This window comes from Hydra vulgaris, chromosome 03, assembly GCF_038396675.1.
Source record: "Hydra vulgaris chromosome 03, alternate assembly HydraT2T_AEP".
Lineage (NCBI taxonomy): Eukaryota > Metazoa > Cnidaria > Hydrozoa > Anthoathecata > Hydridae > Hydra > Hydra vulgaris.
The window spans coordinates 63,411,552-63,432,933 of NC_088922.1; the positions used below are offsets into that span (position 1 = coordinate 63,411,552).

Genomic DNA, 21,382 nt, shown 5'->3' on the forward strand with positions numbered 1-21,382 from the left:
ATATATATATATATATATATATATATATATATATATATATATATATATATATATATATATACACATATATATATATACATATATATATACATATATATATAAATATATATATATATACATATATATATATACACATATATATATATATATACATATATATATATATATACATATATATATACATATATATATATATATATATATATATATATATATATATATATATATATATATATATATATATATATATATATATATATATATATATTTATATATATATATAGTAGTGCCCAAAAGTTTGCAGACAAGCAAAAAAACTAAACTTGAATAATATTTCAGCATATACACCGCTAAAACCATCATACTATATATCAATTAAAAGGTTTTCATTTAAAATATATGTTTTGAACAAATAACGATTATTTAACAAACATTTCAAAATTGGTTTACAAAGTAAGGATTTTTGATAAGTTTAAAAGTTTGCAGACAAAGTAAAGCTTTTTACATTTTCCCCACAATATTGCTAATTTGTTGATTTTTAAACAAATATTTTGTGGAAATGATTCAAAAACTTAATTTATAAATAATTGAGACAATGGGATTTATGAAACGCATCTCATCTCCAGTGAAAAAAATCATCTTGAGATCAGTTCAAAACGGAATTTTGTTTTGTAAAACAGCACAGCTTTATGGAGTTAGTAAGTCTGCTTTTGGACAAATTATGAAAAGATATAAGCTTACTAGATCTAAAAAGAATAAAAACCAATCAGGAAGACCACGCAAAACAAAAAAAACGAAAAACGCATTATCAGGATGAAAAGCTTGTGATACTAAGCAAATGAGACCTTTCTATGGAATGAATTATAGTATTTTTACTATAAAACGTTACTAATTTATTTGGAAGATGCCCAGCTAAAAAGCCATTAGTTTCTTTGAAAAAGAGTAATGCTTGAAAGGAATTTGCATCAGAGTATCTAAAGTCAACAATAGTCAAAAATTCTTTTTAATTTAAATGTTATGATTTTGGAATGTTTTAGCTGGGATGAGGTTGGTCGGCTCCATAGAATTACTGAGACTATGAATCAAGAAAAGGACAGAGATATATGTAAGACTATTATGTTACCTAATGCAAAAAATAAAATAAATCAAGGATGGATATACCATCCGGATAACAATCCCAAACATACAGCTAAATTTGTTTTAGAGTTTTTTAAAAAGAGAAAAGCTAATGCTTTGAAGTGGCCATCCAATCATCTGACTTAAATGTCATTGAACATCTATGGGAAAAGGTTGACTGTCGAATGAAAGGAATCAACCCCACAAATCAGCTGATTTATTTAATAAAATCAAAGAAATATGGGACTCATTTCCACTTGACATTTGAATTAATTTAGTTGACTTAATGCCTCATAGATCCCAAACCATTCTTTATTGAAGAGGATATCCTACAAAATACTAATGTTATTTTGCTTTTATGTAAATTTATGATCAAAAATACTGTTGAAAAATTTAAAAAAAAAAGCTTTACCCGCAAATTTTTGAACTTATCAAAAATCGTTGATTTGTATACCAATTTTATAATGTTAATTAAATATTCATTATTTGTTCAAAACATAATTATAAACTTAAAAACCTTTTGATCAGTATATGTTGGCTTTAGTAAAGTATGCGGCGATATATATTAGTAGAATTCATTTTTTTTTCCCGTCTGCAAACTTTTGGATCCTACTGTGTATGTATGTATGTATGTATGTATGTATGTATGTATGTATGTATGTATGCATGTATGTATGTATGCATGTATGTATGTATATATGTATGTATATATGTATGTATGCATGTATATATATATATACATATATATATATATATATATATATATATATATATATATATATATATATATATATATATATATATATATATATATATATATATATATATATATATATATATATATATACTCTTGCATGGTTGTCTTTAAGTTTTTACCATAAAATGTCAGTTTTAAGTTTTTTTTAATTTTAAAGACCGGAAAAATTATTTTTATAATTATTTGACTGCCTGCCCAAACTAAATCCTCAGTCCATGTGACAGCACTCCATTTCGAGCCAAACTATTTATCAGTACATGTAGCAGCACTCCGTTTTTAATGTAGCAGCACTCCGTTGCAAGTCAGGCTATAAGATAGTCGATGTAGCAACACTCCACGCATGTTTTACAGTTAAAAATAAAAATAAAAACATTCAGAATGTTTTTATTTTAAAAAAAAAAATTAAAACATTCAGAATGTTTTCATTTGAAAAAAAAAATTAAAACATTCAGAATGTTTTTAAAAACATTTAGAATATTTTTAAAAACATTCTAGTGTTTTAATTTGTGGTTTTGTGGTTTAATTACTTCCTGCAATCAGTGAACCACAGTGACCGCCAGGTTTGAAGGCTCCTCAAACCTAATTTTTTTTTGTTATTAAGTAAAAAAACAGTATTTAAATTAAGTAAGGCTATTAAGAACCTCCATAGAATTAATTAAAATAAAAACTTTACACATTTTGAGTTTAGATTAAAAGATGAGTGGTGGTACATGGGTAATATTATTGAAGTTCATATATTTTTCATAATTTTAGGAAAAAACAAAACTTATCACTTGCCTTGACCTAATTTTAATCTACACTTGTGTATACTTATGTTATAGATGCATTAAAAAGTGTTTTAACATATATTCTCCAACAGATAACATAGCAAAAAGTTTAAAGTAAAAAAAAATAACAAAAAAGTATAAGATATGCATTTAATGTGAACAAATATTTAGACTATGCTTTAGAAATAAATAGTATATATATAAATAGTATTATATTTTATCGATACTTAATCTTATATGCTATTAAAATACTTGAAGCGACACTTTTTGACACTATTGTGGGACAACAATATATATATATATATTTTTTTAACATTTTCGCTTCCAACAAGGCTGCAAGCAACCACTAATTAAAGTTAAAAGTTACTGAAAGAGAAAAGATGAAGGTTGTAGAGGAAGATAACGATTGACAGATAACTTAAAGGATCGCAAATTATATGAATCAGGAAAACAAGATGAAGGAAGCAAATTCCAAAGAACTGATGTTTGAGGAAAAAAACTAGACGAATAAGAGTTTTTGGAGCACTTAAGAACAGTCACAGAAATAAGATGAGACTTGATTCAATCAAGTAACACGATAATGAATTTTAGTAGATGGCACAAGAAACGCAAGCTCTTTAGAGCAGTGCCCATTATAGTATTTGTATAAAAGAGAAAAAGAAGCAACATTATGACGATGTGATAATGGTTGGAGGTTGGCTGCAAGAGCAGGTCCAACTATGTTTACAATGCATTTTTACACCTTGTCTAAAAGAGAAAGAAGATCATTAGAAGATCTGCCCCAGATATGGCAACAGTATTCCATGCAAGACCGGATTTGAAATTTATAGAGATAGAGAATAGAATCTGAAGTAAGAGAGTGTCAAGCTCGATAAAGAGATGCAACCTTAGCAAGCTAATTTTGCAACAGATTTGATATATGGTTTCCAAGAAAGATTGGAAGTAAGAGTTAATCCTAGAAGATGAAGAGTGGATGACTTATTGAGTGCATTACCATTCATAAATATAGGAAGATCTAAATTATTGCAATAATGATTGGCTGAAAAAAATTGAGTTTTATCTGTATTGAAGTTCACCAGCCACTGTGAGCCTCATGCTGTAGCAGGAGTGAGATCCTTTTCAAGCTTAAATATCCCCTCTAAGCAATCAGAGAGTGTTGGCTTCTTATCATGATAAGAATAAATGGTATCATCAGCAAGCAATGCCACCTTAGATGTGAGAATATCTGGAAGATTGTTAATGTAAATTAAAAAGAGTATAGGGCCAAGGATAGAACCTTGAGGAACCCCTGAAGTTACAGGATATGAAGAGTGCTGTCCATTGAGGACAACTTTTATACTACGATTGGAAAGGAAGGATTCAAAAATCTAAAAGATATTACCAGATACACCGAGAGAAGACCAGCATGCCAAACTTTATCAAAAGCTTTTGAAATGTCAAGAGCGATGGCCTTAACCTCTCCACCTTTATCTAATGTATGACAATACCTATCGGTTATTACTGTTAGCAAATCAGCTGTAGAATGAGAAGATCAGAATCCATATCTATGGTCAGAAAGTAAATTATTAGATTCAAGATGAGAAATTAAGTGTTTATTAATTAAAGATTCAAAAACCTTGCTTATTATAGGAAGACTAATGGGACGGAAGCTAGACAAATCAGATCGCTCTCCAGAATTTTTGAAGATGGGGATAACAGATGCCGCTTTCCAGCAGGCTGGAAAACAAGACTCTGACAAGCACTTGTTGAATGGTTTTGAGAGTATAGACAACAGCTCTGGAGAACACTTCTGCAAGACAATAACAGGTATGTTGTCTGGGCCACAAGTTGTAGAAGAGTCTAGGCAGGAAATCACTTTAGATACAGAAGCTGGAGTGATACAAATGTCAAGCAATGGATCAACCTGTTTGTTGGCAATATCAGGTAGGACGCAACTAGTGGAATCAAGAGATGATATTGATGAAAAGTTTTTAGCAAATAATTCAGCTTTGTCTTGAGGTGAGGTAACAAAGTCTGAACCAGACAAGAGAGGTGGAATTAAAGATTATTAATACTATTAAAAATTCTCTCACAAGAGCCTAATTTTTGTGATGAAATATGAGATTTCATGACCTGAGAATAGTAACTTGAATTCTAAATATGTTGACTATTCATTAAATTTTAAAAATTCAATAACAATTGACTTCAATCGTTTAGCATAATCAGAGTGGTTTTGTCTTCTCTTATACTTAATCCATGTTTTTTATACTCATGATGAACAGATTCACCTGCTCGTTCTGAGTAAATTTCAAGTCCATTATCAGTATTGGTACTTTTTAGAAATGGTACAATATGGTTGATTGCAATATAAACTTTCCATGTTATATTTAAATAAATATTTTCAAAGTAATGATTAAGAAATTCCATTAAATTAGCATAAGATGTCTTAAGTTCCATAAAGGCAGATTTAATATTACCAATAATTTTTTCTCCAAAGCTTGCTTTTACTACTTTAAACTTTCTTAAACATTCATTAACTAGAAATAAATCAAGTTTTCCAGCAATATTCTGAGCAAGAACATATAACTTATCTAAAAGTCGGTTGTCATTATTCCCATCAAACCTAATGCCGTGGTAACCTTTAAAAAATATATAATTTGAGTTTAACCAATGTTCAAAAGATGGCCATAGTTTTGATAAAAGTTTTCTAAAAGTTGTAACTATTTCAATTAATGTATGCATTGGTATTAATATATGCTCAGGCACTGGAACTAAATTGTCTATAATTGTGTTATAGATCCTCTTTAAGATATAAAACTCTTGGATTAATTACATTTTTATAATCAGCCATCTCTGATTTTGGTTTTCCAGCCTCTACATATTTACTGTACTGATAATCAAGAGAACCAAGAGTTAGTTTTACTCCACCATCCAAAAGACTCTCTCCTTCACACCACAAACAACTATATTTTCTAGCATGGCTTGTAATGCCAAACATTGAGTTAGCACACTTTAAATTGAATGCAACAGAATACTTAATATTTTAAAGATTTAGAGGATCAACTAATTTTTTTAAGATTTCCATTGTGTTCAGATATTCTTTCTACAATAGCAATAATAAAACAATGCTTCACTCCATCATCATCATGGTCAGGAAAAAAAACCTTGACCAGAATCCACAGCAACCCTTATAATTGTAGAAAGAGAGTCAATATTTCTTTCAGTGATTATAACATGTATAAATTCATCAATATCCTTTATATAAACCATTGATTTATTTACTATATCAACGGGTTAAAAAAATTCTTCTTCTTTGCATTAAAAATATTCATTCATTTCAGCTTTTAAAGTTTCTAACTTTTCAAATATATTTCCTTCAATGCTACTTCGAAGCCCAAGATTCTTTCTAAATATTGAACACATTTTTTTAGTTTTAGACTGGGATAGTTCTAAACATTTTACAAGCTCCATAATTGTTCAGAAAGACACTTAATTTAGACTTGCACAATCACTTTTTGGTCCATAGTCCCAGCAAATAGTCAATGTAGAGTAGCAATTGTAAATTTATCACCTATAAAAATATTTTCATTTTGCATTTTAGTTTTTAGGATACTTAAAGCAATATGTTCTGCACTTGCTGATCCCAATGCATATACTGCAGTAACTAACTTTTTTACAGCTTCAACATCCCCACAAAGGTGAATAATACCTGACTTAACAATACCACAACATTTTAAACACATACTTTCATTTTTCTCTTTATTTAACTTAGAAGAAATAATTTTATTATCTTTTGATATTTCTAAAACATCTGAAGTTCTTCTGATAACTTTACGGTTTATTTAAACAAATATTTCTTAATTCAGTATGATTTACTTTTTATGGTTTAGAGCAAAACTGAATTTTAATGACCTCATAGATTAAAAAAGACTACTTAAATCCATTATTCTATTTATGTAAAACTATATAAACCAGTAATATAAATAATTTAACACATTATTTAGAAAGCATTTGAAATGCTTAAATAAGCTACCTTAATAACTTGAGATACAGGTCTTTCTTTCTACAAAATTGATAAAAAACAAAACAAATTTATGTAATTAAACGCTTAGTCATAGATAAAACTTTTAATTCAGTTTAATAACTAACCTGTGAAATTTTGTTTAGTCACTTATTAAGGTATTTTGTATCACTTTTTTCTAAACAATAAAGGTTTTTAAAACAATTGCAGGTCTTGTTACGAGATTTCGCTGCGCAACGAAAACGCGTAATACATTTCAAAGTAACTCCAACTCAGCAAATATATTTTGTATTGTTAGAAGTTATATTGCGTCACTAGCATATTTTCAAGTACCACATTGTAATTAAAGTTATTTTTTTAACGCGTTAAAAATCATACAGACAGTTTTTTTGTTCTCACTATAACAAAAGTTACAAATAAAATCTTAGTTCTTATTTGAAAAATCATTTTTATCATTTTTTTCAAATATGAACTAAATTTATTTTGAAAAAAATATTTTTTTCATAAAACATAACATAATATTTGTTTATTTTTATTTATAATTTTACAGTTGGTTTTTGGTTATTTTATTAACTGTTAATGAATTTTTTCTTATTTATTTTGTGAACTCTTTTTGATAGCGTTTTTAAACAATTAAGAGTTTTATCAGTTACCGATAACATATTCGTGATCATAATTTATTTTCATAAACAAAACAAACCTCATTAAAACTTCAAGTTATTGAATTGATAATAAACAAAATATCTTATTAATAAAATATTTACACCAAAATAAATCGTGCATTTTTGAAATTATTATGACAAAAAACAATTTATATATTTAAAAGGAATTTATATATTTAATTCCTCAAGATAAAACTTAAAACACTTTAATTTCTTTAACTAATTTTTGACAACAACAAAAAAATCATTAAATAAACTGTTTCTTTAACAAATCTATTAATTTACAATTGCGGTTAAATGCTTTTACTTACGACTTTATTTCTTCTGAATAAATATCACATAAACGATATCAAAAGATAATTTAAATATTCTAAAAGATAAAAGTTTTTGCGTAACACAAAACTGCTGAACGCGTAGAGAAGAAGCTTGTTAAGAAGTGTTACGCAGCTCGCCTTTTCGCAAGCAAAATGCAAGCTGCATAACGCTTCTTAACTAGGCCTGCAATTGCTACAAATAACTTTAGGATGGTTAACTAAACTCTGATCATAGCTATCCCAAATAAAAGTTTTTATTTTTTCTTCAATAGCTTTGGTTATTTTATGAAGCTTTGATGACTTTTTACCAAAGGTTTTAAAACAAACAGCACATATATTGCTGACTTCTATTTAATCACACTCTAAGTCATTGAACACCAGAGAATGTTTAAAAACAAAAACCGCAGACAAATTGAAGTTATTTTTTTGAAAATGGCGGATAATTTGTATAACTAAAAAGTATTAATTCTATTTTTTTATTTTCATACATTTTTCACTCAACTGGAGGTTTTAAGTAATCAATTATTTATTGTTTTATATGTAACTAAGTATATATAAAATAAAATCTGATGTGGGAAGATTTCAAACCTGACGGTTACTGTGGTTCACAGTGAAATTAAATTAATGCGTTTTGACATAATCTAATCTTAGTTTTGTCAGCTTAAAAACTAAAACAAGCGAAGAGCCATTTTTTACCACAAACACGTTTTCTTAGCCGTAAAGAATAGGAATACATACATATACAGTAGGGTGGGTCGTACTTTTAAAATTTTGGATATGGGAGCGCGCGCAATATTTTTTTTATGTATTAGGGTATTAGAAGAGACGTGAATAATTTTTTTTTTCTTAAAAAGTTCATCTAGTGTGGGCGCAGGGCGTTTGAAAAATGTCAGTTTTAGGAAAATCTTATCATATTGGCATTTTTCGGCCTTTTTTATATTAGCCAAAGGAAAGGCAATTATTAAAAAACAATCAGACATAATATAGACATAAAAAAATATATATTCGGTGCTACTTTTTTAATGCTATACAAACACGATAGACATAAGAAAAGTTGGCTACCATTATAGATTTTACAAAAAAATTCTACTTATAAATTTTAAAAATGAGAGCGTGCGTGATATTTTTTTTATGTATTAGGATATTAGAAAAGACGTGAATAATTTTTTATTTCCTAAAAAGTTCATCTATTGTGGGCGCAGGGCATTTAAAAAACGATAGTTTTACTAAAAATGCATCTAATTAGACTTTTCTGTCCTTTTATTTAAGCCTATGGCGATGCAATCATCAAAAAACAACCAGGTATAATATAGACATTAAAATAAAACATAAATTGGGGTGCTACTCTTCAAGTCATAAATAAAATATATAAAATGTCATCTAAAAGATACAATATATTTAAAGTTCAACTTATTTACTGTGATCATAAATAATCAAAGCAAAACATCAAAAAATTAATATTGCTTAAATTAATTTAAATAGATCTTTTTTTGATTGGTTCACGGGCATGATTTCTCGATGAGCTATTGAACACATCGTTCAATAGCTTGCCCATGAACAGGAAAACAAGGTACATACATCGGAATATCATTGTATTTTAAAAGTTCATCCTTTGACAATAAACATGTAAGTAAAGGTTCGTGTACATCCAAGCTCCAATCAATTAGATCAAAAAGTGTCTCAGCATTTTCATTATGTATATGATGTTTTCTACTTCTTACACTAGTGTTTCCGTATTTTAAATCTCCTCTTAATTTTAAAATTGTTTCAACTGCAAATTGTCTTTCTGTTTTTTTTAGACTACATAACAACGTTTGAAGAACATTTTCACTATGAGCATTCCATGAAGAAGATAAAACGTAGGGCATTACAATGTCTTTTACTTTAAGTCTTTGATGACAAAGAAGTTTTAACTGCTTGAGTATATGATTAGGCCCTTCAGTCCACTTCCACTTTACTTTGATTTCAAACCAAAGTGGCGCATAAACACCAACAATAAACTCCACCAGAAGTTGCAGATTATATGTTTCTTCAACTGAAAGTACGATTTCGGAGCACCAAAGTAAACATATTCTATTTGCAAAATTCAACCATCTTGCATGCGAATGTGGACCAATTTCTTTACTTTTAAGATTTTCCGGAAAAACCCCAGCGTTAATTGCATGGGTAATTTTATAAAGATACTTTTGATCATCTGATAGCGACTTTACAACTTCAGAGTCAAGTTCTATTATTGCATTAGGAAATTCAATTTTTACTATGCTATCTTTGACTTTGAAGCTAGTTGCCTTACCTATAAGTTTTCCAATAGAACCAGAAAAATTATTTTTAGACGTAGTTTTTCCATCAAGCTGAATCATTAGATGTCGGAGAGGTAGTTCATTTGTATGAAGAGCACAAATTATCCACATTAATTTTTTATCCAATTTATGTTCAAGGAAATGGATAACACCTCCTTTCCAACCAGTGTTTAAATTTGTTGAGTCTGCACCAATGGCAACTAAATAGTCTCCGACATCATGATTCACAATCCATTCGTAAATATTATCAGCTATTTGCTTAGCTGCAGTCTCTACTCTTTTTTCAGAATTGTTAGTGAAATGAAATTGGTATTTTCCTCCAGGTTCAGAACAAACTGAATAATGTTCTTCTTTTTTTTCCGATGGGTGTAATTTTCCATCTTCTTCTTCTTTCATGTACTTAGTCAAATCTTTTCGTCCATCAAAAAATATACATTGAATATTATCATTCATCGCTACTTTTTCAGCTCTACCTCGGATTTCTTTCATTAACTTAGTCTTACTTCGTTTTATTTTGTTGTGATCAACAAAAATATCAGTATTTTTCTTTAAAAAATGTGCATCTTTTGCAGAAGCTAAAGTAGCAGTAGCTATGGCTGCTGCAGCTCTGTTAGATACCCCATACCTAATAGCTGCTTGAGAAACCCTGGTAATATCTAAGTAATTTTTTTTCAAACTGAAGTCAACTTTTTCTGTATTATCTGCATTTTTGTTGCCAATGTCCGAATCGTCTGTTGTTTGAAATTCTACTGCTAAAGGAGAAAATAAATTATGTTAAACAATTTTAATGAAAAAAATTTATAATCAATTTATACTCAACTTTTTAATTCACAGTTTAAACAAAAATTGACAAAAATATTTTTAGTATTTTAGCATTTACTGGCATCCTCACTAAGTGTTCCAGGTATTTTAGAGTCTGATTCTTTTCTACCTAAATATCTTGTTAACCGATGTGTCTCTGGTATATCAACTAATCCTATTTGTAAAGAACTTTTGTTACCAATTTTATTTCTTTGAGCTTGTAGGAAAAATAGTTCTTGCAAAGGTATCTTTGCTACTTTTGGACATATGCAAGTTACATGAGCTTTAAAAAGACAACCATTGCATCCATTTTCATTACAGCTAAAGATGTTGCACTTACATTTCGTCAAGTCAAATAACTTATCAAGCTTGTCCGTATACATATTTCTTTTTTTTGTAGTTCTCAGTTTTCTAATGTCTTTTGCAATCTTCCATTCAAGGACAAGTTTATCGACTGCGTATTTTTCTGAGACCAACGGGATTGTAGAATTTGCTGACATCCAAATACTTTTTATTTTAATAAATATTTGTATACACATACATCTTGTATTCAAATGTGTAACTGATCTATCACGCAACAAAATTCCATACCGTAAACTATCTCTCAGCGTAGGCAGCTCTGATAAACAAAGTTCGAGTCCATTACCCAATAGCTCATGCAATTTAGGGCATTTTAACATTGTTTGAGCTCGAGTAGATTTAGCCATTTATAGCAATGAAATTGATGTTATGTTTGTTAAGAAATATTGGTACTTTTTGTAGTAGGTAAAAAAACGACCTTTATAAATATGTTATAAACTTTTTAATTACATTTTTATTACAATATTTAGGATGCCAAAGTGATCATAAATAAATAAAACTCGTTTAAACCGCAAATCGTCAGGAAACTATTATCTTAGTAATTATCCTACAATTACATTTCTAAAATTTATAAGTAGATATTTTTTGTAAAATCCATAATGGTAGCCAACTTTTCTTACGTCTATCGTGTTTGTATAGCATTAAGAAAAGTAGCACCGAATATATATATAATTTTTTATGTCTATATTATGTCTTATTGTTTTTTAATAATTGCCTTTCCGTTGGCTAATATAAAAAAGGCCGAAAAATGCCAATATAACAAGATTTTTGTAAAACTGACATTTTTCAAACGCCCTGCGCCCACACTAGATGAACTTTTTAAGAAAAAAAAAATTATTAACGTCTCTTCTAATACCCTAATACATAAAAAAAATGTTGCGCGCGCTCCCATATCCAAAATTTTAAAAGTACGACCCACCCTAATATACAGTCCCTGGCCAAATTATTAGACGCGCTAGAAAATTTTATGAAAAATGGAAATTATCTTGTGATACCATACAAGAATTGTGTATTTACCAGGTGCAATATATGCTTTTTGCTTATCCATTTGATTATCTATATTTTATTACAAATAAAACATTATTATGAAAGAACAATATGTATTTATTTAATATTTAAAGAAAACAGACATAAATATACTTAAATGTCAATATTTTGTTGAGCCACCTTTAGCCGCTAGAAGAGCTTTAATTCTCTGTGGCATGATGTCAATGCAGGACTGTACTGTCTCCTGCATTTGAGGATGATGATTCCAGACGTAAATTATTCTTTCTATGAGTTGAGGTTTGTTTGTAATGACATCTTTAGCCACTTCTCTTTTCATCAACTCCTAAACGTTTTCTATAGGGTTCAGATTCGGGCTATTACCTGGTTAATCCAACAGAGGAATATTTTGCTCTGCCAAAAAAGCTTTGACAGATTGAGCTGTATGCCAGGGAGCTCCATCTTGCATAAAAGTGAATGGTTCCCTATTTGTAAACCATTCTTGGAGCTTCGGAATCAACCAATTTTGCAAGACATTCTTGTACTGGTCTTGCTTCATCATACCATTTACCACATACAGACATCCAGTGCCTTTAAAACACTAAACATTTGTGCTGGTCTTCTGTCATCATAGAAAAAGTTTAAATGCATTATTTGTAAAGAAATTGTAAAAAAATTGTAACAACTTACTGATTTCCAGAAGTCCAGATCTTTATCACGGAACTGTTTGGCCCACGTCAGACGTTTTGCTTTTATTGCAGGTGTTAACTTGGGCTTCCTGGCAGGGAAGCAGACCTTAAAATCTAAATCTATTAATTTTCTTCGAACAGTGCGTTCAGAAGAATTCACATTAACACCTTGGAGTTGCGATGTTATTGTTTTGTGGTAGCAAATCTGTTTTCAAGGCAAATTTTCTTTAAAGATCTTTCTGCCCTTGGAGTGAAAATAGGCTTTCTGCCGCATTTTTTCTTTCAATTTGGGATCAATTCTTCCCCTGACTCAATTTTGTTTTATGCGTCGTAAACTAGCTTCAGATATCTCCAATCTTTGTGATATTTCGCGATTTGAAAGTACTTTAGCATTCACAAGGGGCTTTATTTCAGCTTTTTTGCGTGGTGTAAGATCGGCTTTTTTACCCATGCTTAAAGTGTTCAAACTTATTATAATTCATTAACGTTGCACACAAAATAAGGTAAATGCATAATATGTACTGTAAAACTGCTAAATAAACAAACACTTCAGACAAACACGTCCGCAACTGAAGCCACAGCGAACGCGACTGGGGCAGCTTTCAACTTGTACGCGTTAATGTACTAATTGACTCACACTGTAATACCATATATGGAAAATACATTCAAACACGAATTGTATAATAAATTTCCTACATAAAAATCCATAACATCCATGTTTAAATGTGAATGTACTGCATTTAAACTGGTATAATGCGATAAATTCTTAAAAAACTCGAGTGCGACTAATAATTTGGCTAGGGACTATATATATATATATATATATATATATATATATATATATATAAATATATATATATATATATATATATATATAAAACTTGAAGTTTTTACCTATATCCTATATTTCACTCATAGTCATTTTCATGAAACATTCTGAACATAAACCATTGAAGTTTGGGTTTCCATAAAATTTGCAACCACTTATTAAACACTTTTGTGAATCAAATGTGCCTGATCGATTTGCTTCCATCTCGCATTTTTGACACTTGCCAGAAGGTAAATAAGTTAACTTTGGACATCCAATTGTTGAGCAGGGAGTCAAATCAACCTATTAAAATGAAATTGCAAGCAAAATTGATTAGCAATTATTGGAAACCAATTTCATTTTCATCTAATCAAAAATTTGTTAAAATAAAGAAATCATACTTGAGCTTAAATTAAAAAAAAAAAAAGAGCTTTGAAATTAAAAACATTTTCATTTAAGTCTCAGGTTTCATTTATATTTGAAAATATTAGAAAAATATTCCAATGACAAAAATAAAAAATCTTTTACATTTTCCAAAGTTAATAAATTGGATATTAAAGCAATTATAGTATTTATAGAAAAGAGAAAGAGAAGCAACATTACAACAATGTGATAATGGTTGGAGGGTGACTGCAAGAGCAGGTCAAACTATGTTTAAAATGCATTTTTGCAATTTGTCTAAAAGAGAATGGGTATCATCAGAAGAAGATGCCTATTCTCTTTTAGACAGGTTGCAAAAATGCATTGTGAACCTAGCATTAGAAAAAAAAAGAGTTTTCTCTGAGTAAAAGTTCACCAGCCACTGTGACCCCCATGCTATAACAGAAGTGAAATCGCTCAAATGCTACCTCCAAGCAATTAGAGGGTGTTGGCTTCTTATCAAGACAAGAATAAATCATAGTATCATCAGCGAACAATGCTATATTAGATGTGAGACCTTCTGGAAGATCGTTAATGTAAATTAAAAAGAGTATAGAGCCAAGAATAGCCCTTGAGGAACCCCTGAAGTTAAAGGATATGAAGTAAAGTGAAGAGACTTTTATACTACAATGGGTAAAGAAGGATTCAATAATCTTAAAGATGTCACCTGATACACTATAAGAGGAGAGCGTATGAAGAAGACCAGCATGCCAAACTTTATCAAAAGCTTTAGAAATATCAAGAGCAATAGCCTTAACCTCTCCACCACTATCTAATGCACAATCAGTTTATCAGTTATTACCTTACCTATTACAAACCAGCAGTAGAACAAAAAGATTGAAATCCGTATTGATGATCAGAAAGTAAGTTATTAGATTCAAAATGAGAGATTAAGTGTTTCTTAATTGAAGAATTAAAAAACTTTGCTTATGATAGTAAGTAGACTAATGGAACAGTAGTAAGACGAGTTAGATCACTCTTCAGTGATTTTGAAAATAGGGATGACAGATGCTGCTTTCCAGCAGGCTGGAAAACAAGACTCTGATAAGCACTTGTAAAATAGGTTTGAAAGTAAAGACAACAGCTCTGAAGAACACTTCTGCAAGACTACAACAGGTATGTTGACTGGACTACAAGCTGTAGAAGAGTCTAAGCAGGAAATCATTTTAGATACAGAAGCTGGAGTTATACAAAGATCAGGCAATGGATTAACTTGATTGTTGGCTATATCAGGTAGAACGCAACTAGTGAAATCAAGAGATGATATTGATAAGTTCTTAGCAAACAATTTAGCTTTGTCTTTAGGTGAAGTAAAGAAATTTGAACCATATAAGAGAGGTGGAATATTAAATTTGTTATAGATACTATTAAAGATTTTCCTGAAGTCATGAGAGCCTAACTTTTGTGATGAAACACGAGATTTTGTGACCTGAAAGCGACCAAACCTTTTTACAATGGTTTCTAGCAGTAGTAAACAGATGTCTGTTTTCTAGATTATTGTTTTGTCAATAGATATGAAAGTAATGGTTATGTTTGGAAATTGCAAAAACGCAATGAGAGGAAAACCATGGAGAAGAGTGAGGCTTGACTTGGAATTGTCAAGAGAAAGTAAGGGATTCATAGCCAACCTGAATCCATGAAGTTATGTAAGAAGCACATTTGTCATCAGGAAGACGAAAGATTTCTAACCAAGGGCCATCACAAAATCACCGAAAGAGTCTTAGTCAGCTTTAAGGTAGTTATAAGAGGTATGATGATAGGGGAATTCTGATGATGAAGAAAAATGAGATAACAGTTTTAGAGAGATCAAACCGTGATCAAAAGCACATAAGGGTGAATGTGGAGAAACTGAGCACTGACTAGGATCAGAAACAAGACATAAGTTGCGTAGAGAAGGTAAATGATTTGGGTTGTCAGGAAAGCGAATTGGAATTTTAAATATTTGTGTTAAAGATTGAGAAAGAGAAAGGCAAATGTTGTAGGCCTTAATTCCTCCAAAGTCACTGACACTAGAGCCAAACCATTTAGTGTGATGAACAATAAAGTCACTAACAACAACAATGTTGGCTGATGGATAAAGAGAGAGGGTTTGGTCAAAATGATCAGAACTAACATCAAAAAGAGTGTAGTCTTGAGATAAAGGAGAGTGATATAGAACAAAGAGAAAGGGTGCAAGGCTGTTCAACAGATAGAATCTATTTACACTTTAAGTCTTTGCCTGGGAGGCTTTCTACAAAACAGTAGCCAGATGCATTTAATATCTGCCCAAGATGAGTATTTTTATCGAGACACCATCTCTAGCCTTACTCAACCAAGAGCCCCAAAGCAGGGGGTGTTTCAGGGGGAGTTGGCATCTTCTAGCCTTAGCCTAAAAAGGCATATCCCACAAAGCAGCAGGACATGAAGCAGATTGTACTGGGTTACATGTTACCTGTAGCAGGAGTACCTGACCTGACTTAAAATATATATATATATATATATATATATATATATATATATATATATATATATATATATATATATATATATATATATATATATATATATATATATATATATATATATATATATATATATATATATGCACACACATATATAAAGTCTGTCAACAAAGTCTTTTACCCCGCTGATGATTTTTTAATAAAAACAAATTTTGTATGCTAAAATTTAAGTTTTTGACTTTTACTGAATTTATATCAAATTACATTTTAATAACAAGAAGTTTATATTTTTATAATTAAAAAAAAAATTATCTACTCAATCAGAAAAAGTGTCACAATTACCCCTTAAATAATTATTTTGCTAATATAAAGTTAATAGTCAATTGGTGCGCTATTGACATGGCAATGGCAAAAGTTTTTTGCCATGTCAAATTTTTCCAAATCCTAAATGAGGATTGCCTTTAATTGCGACAAACTGGATGGTTTTTGTTCAGCTTTCATTTTAAAAAGAAAATTTTTTATCAGATTTAGGTTTGGTGACCGAGGTGACAATCTAACATCTTAACACTGTTTTTTTTGAACAACTGAGTAATTAATTTTATGTGTTTTGGATCTTCATCTCGTTGAAAATTTACAAGATAAGCCAGGACTTTTGGTGCTTGATCTCAGTGAACTCAAATTTGCTAACACCACTCCAAGCAAAAGAATCTCAAATCATCATTTGTTGTGTTATAAATAGGAAAAAATAAGTTTGAAATATATAGAATATTGAAACATTATAATAAAGCTTATTGGTACCTCCTCCATGTTTGACAGTTGGTCTCATACATTTAGGATTAAAGCATTTACCATTTTTTCTCCATTTGCATTCAATAACATCAGAACTTTGGTGCAGATAGTCCCCTATCTTGTTTAACTTTCTGAATAATTTCTCTATCAATGTATATGGCAGTCTTAGCTGGGCGTTCTTTTCTTGGCAAATTTTTGATGGTACCCATTTTTTTATATTTTTAATGTTTCCTACAGTGCTAGACTTAACATTCACAATTTTAGAAATACACACATTTATAGTGTCCCAAGATCAATTTTTTTAATGATTCATGAATTTCATGTCTTTTCACCATGATCAAGAACTACAAAATTATTTTTGCTGAAAAACTAGTTTGAATATCTTCAAGCAAAGAAATTTGTTTGATTGAAGAAATTACGTTTTTTTTTTCCTGCAATTTTACTAACTCATACGACAGAAAAGTAAAAAAAGGATGAGGGGGTGATTTACATATTTTCTGATTCAATTGATAATTTTTTTAAGTATAAAAATATATATATATTTTTTTTATAAAAATGTTGTTTTACAAAATTCAATATTTGAAAAAAAAATGTGGGTAAAAAATTCAAATTTATGCATACAAAAACTTGTTTTTAATGAAATATCAGCAGGGGGTGATAGCATGTAAATATTTGAAAATCTTTTCTATTCATTAAAAGATGAACCTAAAACATAAACCTTTATTTGATGTGCACTTGACTGCGGCTATTCCAATTTTCACTTTGCAATCAAAAAATTTAACAAAAAATAGCAAGATTATGTAGTGTTTTATTATGTTCTGTCCAAACAATGCCAAAAAATCAACAAGAAATAGCTAGATATTTATTTGGTATTTAATTATGCTGTGCCTAAATACTTTCAAATGATATTAAAGACAAACCCAGAGTTAAAAGGTTGTCAAACCTTATTTCCAGGAATCAAAGCTTATTGCATCAAAGGGTAAGATAAGATCCTAAAATAAGCTACCAAGAGCTGTCAACTGAGTTTAGTAATAAGGCTTTGTTAGTGTTGGTTATAACACATTTAGAAAATGTGTTAATAATAAAGGTATTGATTGTTATATTGCTACCAGAAAACAACTATTATTGTTAAAAGATCAGCTAAAATATAAGTAAAGATTTTGTGTACCAAGAGTACAAGACAGCGGCTACTTGATAGGTATATGGGGATGCATTTCTTGTAAGGGGATAAGATTTGAAAATTTATACAGTTTAACTACAAATTAATCAGTATAAGTACAAAACGACCTTGGAAAATAAGCTTTTACTTACTGCTATATCATTTTTTGGGAGGCATAAAAACTTAATTTTTCAACAGGATGACACAATGGCACTGAGTTGACACATACTGCCAACTCAGTGAAAGAGTGGTATCAAAGGTAACATATTACTCTTCTACCCTGGCACAACCACAAGATCTAGATCAAGTTGATTCATGGATAGACAAGAAATTGTCAAAAGAGAATGTGAAATTCTGAGGGAATTATGTATGCATCTGATTGAACCTATTCCAAAATGTATTTCAGCCTTCCTAAAAGCACATGGTGGTGTGCTTTTAGGAAGGCTGGAAAAAAGTTTATGACAACACTCTCAATAAAAACCTTCTGGCCTTAACTGAAAAATTACGATTGGGAAAACATTTTATCTTCTAACAAGACAACGAGCATAAGCATATGTCAAACAAAGCAAAAGAGTTTTTTATCCAGAAGCAGATTTAGTTACTTGAATAGTCCTCAAAGTCCAGATTTTAATGTGGATTAAAAAAGTGGCACACAATGTCTTAAGAAAAAAGAGCTTAAGGTCATTCTCGAAGAAGGTTTGACTCAAATCAAAACCCGATGATGTTTGAGTATATAATTTATATTACCTGATGATGTTTGCATAAATGATATATATTTCTAAAGACTCAAAATCAAAAAAACTCAGACTTGATTTTTTGAATATGTTATTGTTAAAAAGAGTTACAAATGATGCAATATCTAAATGGTAAGGAAAACATGACTTTATTGCTGCTGTAGTAGTTTCCTGGAACTAAAACAATGGATAAATCTGTTATTTATTTTTGGTGTTCTTTTCAGATAAATAATGAAATTCCAAAAGAAAGAAAAAATTAATATAGTAAGTTATTTCAAATGTTTTTTTAATTTTAAGTAGTTTTAATCAGATGCACTGTATCAAAGACCAAGTAAACTTTTTTTCACATTAATAACAAACCATCTATTTTTTCACCATATGTATTGAGCAACTTTATAAAAGAGGAAACATTTAAAGCACGATTGCCACAAACACACCTCAAATATTAAAACTATTTTTTATTAAAGATTAACAAATTCAAAGAATATTAATTTTCAAGTAGCCACTGTTTAACTTTTTATTTGGAATAGACAAGAGATATTTTCTTTTAAATATTTAAATATACTCTTGAAATACTCGTTTAGTTAGTGATTTGGTTCAGATATCACTAGAAGAGAAGGAGTTGTTATGCTAGGAGGGTAGATAGTAAAATTAGGCTTCAGGTTATACAGAAAATAAAATCATTTTGCTGATGCCCCTTAATGTAATAAATTTTTTCCAACATGTTTTAAACAAACTACAGATGATTTGGTGACAGTCTATAAATTTCTATTGACAAATCCAACCCATAACTTTCTCAAATCATCATATTTTGGGAAAACCAAAAACTAGAACCACTTTGCCACCAATATGCAAGTACAACCAACAACATTTATTAATCATAATTATTATCTATTAATAAAAAAAGCCACAATTAAAGTTTAATGAAAGTAGAGATTTAGATTTATCTTGTGTCAGACTTCAAATTTATAATGCAAAAAATAAAAATTATTTAAAAAGTTCATTGAACGGAATATAAATTTTTTAAACTGGTATTTTACTTTTTTTTGAATTAAGTTACTTGTTTAATATATTACTTTAGGTTTGATTATTTACTTAGCACTGATGTACTATGTGCTATTGCATCAGTCATCAATTTTTCAATATTCTATAATGATGTCAGCAATCACAATAATATTGAAGGTGCAGATGTATATATAATAATTATTTGATTCATATAATATAATTAACAAAGTAAAATTGGTTCTAAATCACTAACTTTTACAATTAGAAACACTATATAATATGTAGTGTTGATATGGTAACACTACATATGTAGCATTACCATATCTACTGACGAGAGGAACTTCCAGACAACAGTAGATGTAATAAAGACTGCTGATTTCAAAGCTTGGATAATTCATTTTAGTAAGACAAACATTAAAATTTATCAAACCCGAGATGATTACAAGAAACTCTTAGATTCCGCAACTATCTTTCTAAGTGGAACTCTATGGTATGGTGTTCATTTCACAGCGCATAACTACTTTTTATATATTACTATTAAACTCAAGAAATACTTAGGAGTTTTAAAAAACACAAAGATCTAATGTTGTTACAGTGTTTTTTTTAGGAGATTTGCTGTTCATTTACTCTTATGACTGCATGTTGTAATGTATGAGCTGTATAATGTATGAGTAATGTATATTGATGTATGAGAAACATAAATCACATTAAAAAAATCTCTCATAAATCTTTATTATTAGCAGAACAATTCAAAAAAAAATCCACATATGCTATGGTATATATGCTTATGGTAATGTCTAATTTTGGGTGGATGTTTAATGCTGACTAAAAAGTATAGTTTGTCAACAATAACAATTTTGAGATTTTAGTCTCACTAAAAATTTGTAGATTTTGGTCTTAAGCGTTGGGAAAGCTTTAAGAAACTTTTTTTACAACTGCATGCACAGTAAAACTTTGTTGGCACTTTGACACTGTTATCACAACTGCAAGCACAGTAAAACATTGTTGACACTGTTACACTACCACAAAAATACCTTAAATTGTATATATATATATACCCTAAATAGTATTTGGTACGATCAAATGAAAATAGATTTAAAAGGAAAATTTTTAAAATTTTGATGAAAATTTTGAAATTTTATTTAGTCTAACTCAATCTCACTTTGCAATTATTCTAATATTACTCTAATGATGGCTCTGATGATGTTGTTGATGATGATGATGATGATGATGATGATGATGATGATGATGATGATGATGATGATGATGATGATGA

At 29.5% G+C, this 21,382-nt stretch overlaps 1 protein-coding gene across 1 annotated transcript in view; it reads right to left on the minus strand.

The window, feature by feature from the left end:
- The window catches only part of LOC105848063 (tumor necrosis factor alpha-induced protein 3), a 55,609-nt gene that overhangs the window by 2,640 nt on the left and 31,587 nt on the right, over positions 1 to 21,382 (minus strand). Inside the window, exon 4 of the mRNA XM_065793965.1 lies at positions 13,645 to 13,861. Within this exon, the coding sequence (XP_065650037.1) occupies positions 13,652 to 13,861 (210 nt within the window). The 3' untranslated portion in view covers positions 13,645 to 13,651. The remainder of the gene's footprint in view (positions 1 to 13,644; positions 13,862 to 21,382) is intronic.